General features: G+C 39.3%; 1 protein-coding gene across 1 annotated transcript; it reads left to right on the top strand.

Moving 5' to 3' along the window:
- The first annotated feature begins 702 nt into the window (after positions 1-702).
- LOC131020505 (protein RETICULATA-RELATED 1, chloroplastic-like) lies at positions 703-3,762 on the top strand. The gene is made up of 7 exons (XM_057949357.1): positions 703-1,381; positions 1,484-1,582; positions 1,688-1,908; positions 2,301-2,370; positions 2,499-2,578; positions 2,896-2,960; positions 3,398-3,762. Exons 1-7 carry the CDS (start codon positions 914-916, stop codon positions 3,589-3,591), a joined length of 1,197 nt encoding a protein of 398 aa, XP_057805340.1. The 5' UTR covers positions 703-913; the 3' UTR covers positions 3,592-3,762.
- Positions 3,763-4,708: the final 946 nt, after the last annotated feature.

Genomic DNA, 4,708 nt, shown 5'->3' with positions numbered 1-4,708 from the left:
AAGACGGACGAGCCGTTGTATTCTGAACTGAAAACGAGGAGTCCGCAATATGAACCGACGCAGGGCCGACTGCATCACTGGTCTGACATCCGAGGGAGTCTCCGATCGCCTGAGCTTCCGCCGGAGCTCCTGATTCTTCAAGCTCTCCCAATTCTTCTAATTCAATCTCCTCGTCTGAGCTTTCTTCCTCGTCGAGGGCCTGTTTTTCTCCGGGGATACAACAATCATCGATCTCCTCCACACGAATTTTGAATATCGCTCCATTGATCTTGCATTCAATGGTCTTGTTAACCTGCGCCAAACCTGTTGAAATTTGGATGAATGCAGAGTCCAATCGTTCCTTATTTTTTGTGATATCATGAATCTTAAGCACCATCCCAATTCGAGCACCAAAAGCCTCGAAAAATCTAGAGTTCCACGAATGTAGTGGCACTCCCCACCATTTGGTCCATGTCGATCTTTGCGAGTTCACATCGATATACGTCCAAGGGCGGAACCACTCGAGCCAGAACGCTGCCCATTCGTCGAGGCCCTTCAAAACTTCATCGATCGGTTTCATGTTGTCACTTTGAAGGAGAACCAGATTTCCTCCCATAGGGGTGATCTTAATATGACCTGCGCACTCACTGATTTTTATCTACTCTCTCTGTTTCTAATTACTTTTTCACTATGCAGTCTATCTCTCTTCTTATTTACCATATTCACGTATTTTTTTTAATTTGCTTATTATTTTTTTGGGAGGGAGTAAGTGATAAAGAATTGAGTTTTAATAGGTTGGTGCGAGGACGTGAGTTGGCATCGCACAGGATTACAGCCCTCACACTCTGAGTCCAACCTAAAGCAGCACAGTCGGCGACGCCGCTGGCGGAATTCTGCCGCAGCAGCTTCGTCTACCGATTTCTCGATTCAAACGATGTCGCTCTGTCCTCCGACCGGAGGATTTACCACTCCGAAGCTCCATAGCTCACCGCACCAACCTACTTGCACAAACGTCGCTCTCAAATTTAACGTTTTTGCCAACTTTTCTCCCTCCAATCAGCCGTCGTTAAGGATCGACACGGAGAATCCATTCCAGATACAGTGCGCCGCGCCGGACGCCGCGACGGAGAAGGTTAGTCTGCCGGAGGATTTTGAGGAACCGAAACTAGACGACGGTGGCGATGGAGACGGTGGGAATGGGCGGTTTCCTCTAGGAGGCGGCGGCTCCGGTGGGGAGGGAGACGACGGCGGCGGTGAAGATGAGTTCGGGCCGATCGTGAAGTACGATGAGGTTTTGTTTGAGGCAGAGAGCCGCGGCGCGGTGCTGCCTGCTGATATGATCGAGGCGGCGAAATCGACGGGGCTTCGTAGGTTGTTTCTCACTAGATACTTGGATCTTCAGGTGAGAACGCTCGTTAACAGTTCAGAATTTGAATCACAAAATAGTGAAATAGGTAGTGTGTTTTCACATTGGTTGCTGTCACATTTCGATTGATTTTTGTAGAGTTCAGCCTGGCCGTTAGGGTTTTTGATGAGATATTGCTCGATGCTTCGGAACCGAATGCTGGCTGATCCCTCATTTTTGTTTAAAGTTGGAACAGAGGTGAGTTTGAGTTTATGCATTTGCACAGTCTTCATGTGTTCAACACGGTAGCGAGGGAACACTAAGAATACGGCCAATTATGTGACATTATCGGTTGTGTTGCAGGTGGTAATTGATTCTTGTTGTGCAACATTTGCTGAAGTTAATAAAAGAGGGAAAGACTTCTGGGCAGAATTTGAATTGTATGCGGCTGATTTGTTAGTAGGTATCGTTGTTGACATTGCTTTGGTTGGTATGTTGGCCCCCTATGCTCGTATAGGCAACAGACCCATAAGCAGTGGCTTTCGTGGGCGTATGCAGCAGTCTTTTGCAGCTCTCCCCAGCAGGTCACTTGTGCATTTTGAATTTATGATTCTTTATAATTGATTATTGAACCTGTTGGTTCACTGTCCAACCAATCTTCAATTATGTGAACCTGTTGATAGTTGATTCTATCTTGATTCAGTGATATGCTGATAAGTGATAACTTGTTTTGTATGCGTAAGCATATTTTAGATAATAATAACTGTTTAGTTGGGTGCATGTGATGTACATGATGAAGTATTGCACAATCACAAACTTCTTTAGAAGCTGTTTATTTGTCTCAAGATGCTGCAACTCGTTTGTTGATATTCATATCTCTTAATGAACTCAAAACGATTTATGCTTTTTCTGATATCACGGCCGTCGGCCGAGTATCTTCCAACTTATTTAGATTTTAAATTTATTGGTTGCACAGTGTTTTTGAAGCTGAGAGACCAGGAATTAGATTTTCATTGCAGCAAAGAATTGCCACATACTTTTACAAGGTACCACATCATGATCAATTGTTTAGGCAAAAAGCCGATCTTCTCTCCAATTTCTTTCTCATTGTTAAAAGCTAAGCTATTCTGTTGTTATTTGATTGCCGTTGGGTGATATTCTCTTCTGAATGTAGGGCGTATTATATGGCTCAGTTGGTTTTGGATGTGGTCTAATCGGCCAAGGCATAGCAAATATGATCATGACTGCTAAAAGGTACTATATTTATAGCATTCTTCAGTTCAAATCAGAAAACGCAATATCTCCTTGCATAATATGAATCCCAAACATTCATCATGTGATGTGAATCCTCAAAGAATGAAGTATCGGTATTGATCCTCTAACCTATCTCTTACTTCAAACGTGTTAAGCTGAATATCATACCTGAGTCGTTGATCATTGAAAACTTTGCTACTGAAAGGAGTCAATAATGTTTCTTCCATGGTTTTTTTGACTCATTTTTAGATAAAATTTGTGTAAAGCTTAAATTTCCCCCATGGCCATTTTAACTGAGACAACTTTCTGCATAACAGGAACATCAAGAAGTCAGAAGAGGATATACCCGTACCCCCCTTAATAAAAAGCGCTGCTCTCTGGGGTATGTTATATTTCCTATTACAATATTGGTTGATTCCCTCTTTTCCTTTTATCAATAATAAGATATTCCGCCTGTTGTTATTTACTAGAAAGGTTATAGATTCAGCTATATATTTCAGATATCATCAAAATGCCCTGATTGTTTTCTTGAGAGGTTATTTATTTCCTAGCTCTGACTGAGAAAACATCTATGAAAAGTTTATACTCGGGCATTAATCTATTTTTCTTATCATGGATGCTTTCTCAACTCAAAACTTCTGTTGGCGTTATTTCAATTTTTCTGAGAATGCATGTATAAATAATATCCCTCGCGTAAACTAAAATTGTGTTGACAGGATTTTCTAATGTTGTGAGGAACCTGCCTGGATTTGGTGATTGCGATATGCATGTATAGTAAATTAGTTCAGCAGCAGTTTCATGTTGTCTGTTACGTTGCAGGTGTTTTTCTCGCGGTTTCTTCAAACACCCGTTATCAAATAATAAATGGATTGGAATATTTTGTCGAAGCCTCGCCATTGGCCAAGCAAATCCCACCTGTTGCCATGGCTTTCACAGTAGGGGTACGGTTCGCCAATAACATTTATGGAGGAATGCAGTTCATAGACTGGGCTAAATGGAGCGGGGTTCAGTAGTTAAAGCTCGTGACATCTTTCTCCCCTGTTCCAAGATACAGCTGTTTTTTGCTTCTGCACACAATTAGGTTAAGCAAGTATTTTAGAGCATGATGTTTTATATAATATCGACTTCTTTTTTAGGTGTTTGGAATTTAGAATCAGTATTTAATCCAATTATTGCGCATATAATAATCTAGTCGTCAAGTATCCCAACATCTAGTCGCTCTTTTCCATCGGTACAGATAAAAATAATGTAGGATAATTCACTATATACTTGGATGAATTGAATAATTTGACCTTGTTTGATCAATTCTTCGAATACTCAACTCAATCGAGATTTAATTATGATGGCAACTTGTGTGTGTTGGCTAAACGGTAAGGGGTTAATGTCTAAGGTCAAAGGTCTTGGGTTTGAGATCCGCACTATCTTTAAATTTTTTTATTTAATACTTAAGTTATCAAAAAAAAAAAAAAAATATGATGGCAACAAAATTGAATAGATTTAAATATAGTCATGTGATAGTTGGGCTTTCCGGCTTGGACCAGAAGCCCATTTTGAAAATCAAAGTTTTGAACTATTTTTGGGGCTAGGAATTCAAATATGAACATTGAGATATGAGTTACGAGACAATTATTAATTGGCAAATTATATGAACATTGAGATATGAGTTGCGAGACAATTATTAATTAGCAAATTATTGGGTGCGGTTAACTGCATAGTACGCGGACGATTTGAAAGTGTATATTTCTTCACAACAATATTTACTTTTATTCATAAGAACTTTTACTTTTAGTTATTTTCACTCATTATTACTTTTATTCTTAATTATTTGGTCAAGTAATCATTGTCGTAATAAAAAGTAATTATTATTACATGAAATGTAATATTTCTAAAGTATTACATTCATTCACGATAAGCGTTAGCTTTTATTCATGAGAACTTGTACTCTTATATAAGTATACATTTGTGCGAACAAATGTACTATATCTTATGCTTATTAAAAGTAACCGTCCGCATACTATACAGTCAACAGCATGCAAGACCAACTCTTATTAATTGGGTGATTTTAAACATAGCCTCCTTTTCTTTCATTATAGCCTCCATTAAAATTAATAATAAAAATAATATTAAATG

Source organism: Salvia miltiorrhiza, chromosome 1 (assembly GCF_028751815.1).
Source record: "Salvia miltiorrhiza cultivar Shanhuang (shh) chromosome 1, IMPLAD_Smil_shh, whole genome shotgun sequence".
Classification (NCBI taxonomy): Eukaryota; Viridiplantae; Streptophyta; class Magnoliopsida; order Lamiales; family Lamiaceae; genus Salvia; species Salvia miltiorrhiza.
The sequence above is the reverse complement of the archived record's forward strand: the minus strand, read 5'-3'. Positions and strand labels throughout refer to the sequence as shown.

Bases quoted from the DNA above. Each gene is read 5' to 3' on its own strand.
- LOC131020505 (XM_057949357.1), top strand. From the start codon at position 914: ATGTCGCTCTGTCCTCCGACCGGAGGATTTACCACTCCGAAGCTCCAT. The intron at 1,382-1,483 runs GTGAGAACGCTC...TGATTTTTGTAG, and splicing joins CTAGATACTTGGATCTTCAG to AGTTCAGCCTGGCCGTTAGG. The intron at 1,909-2,300 runs GTCACTTGTGCA...TTGGTTGCACAG, and splicing joins TTTGCAGCTCTCCCCAGCAG to TGTTTTTGAAGCTGAGAGAC.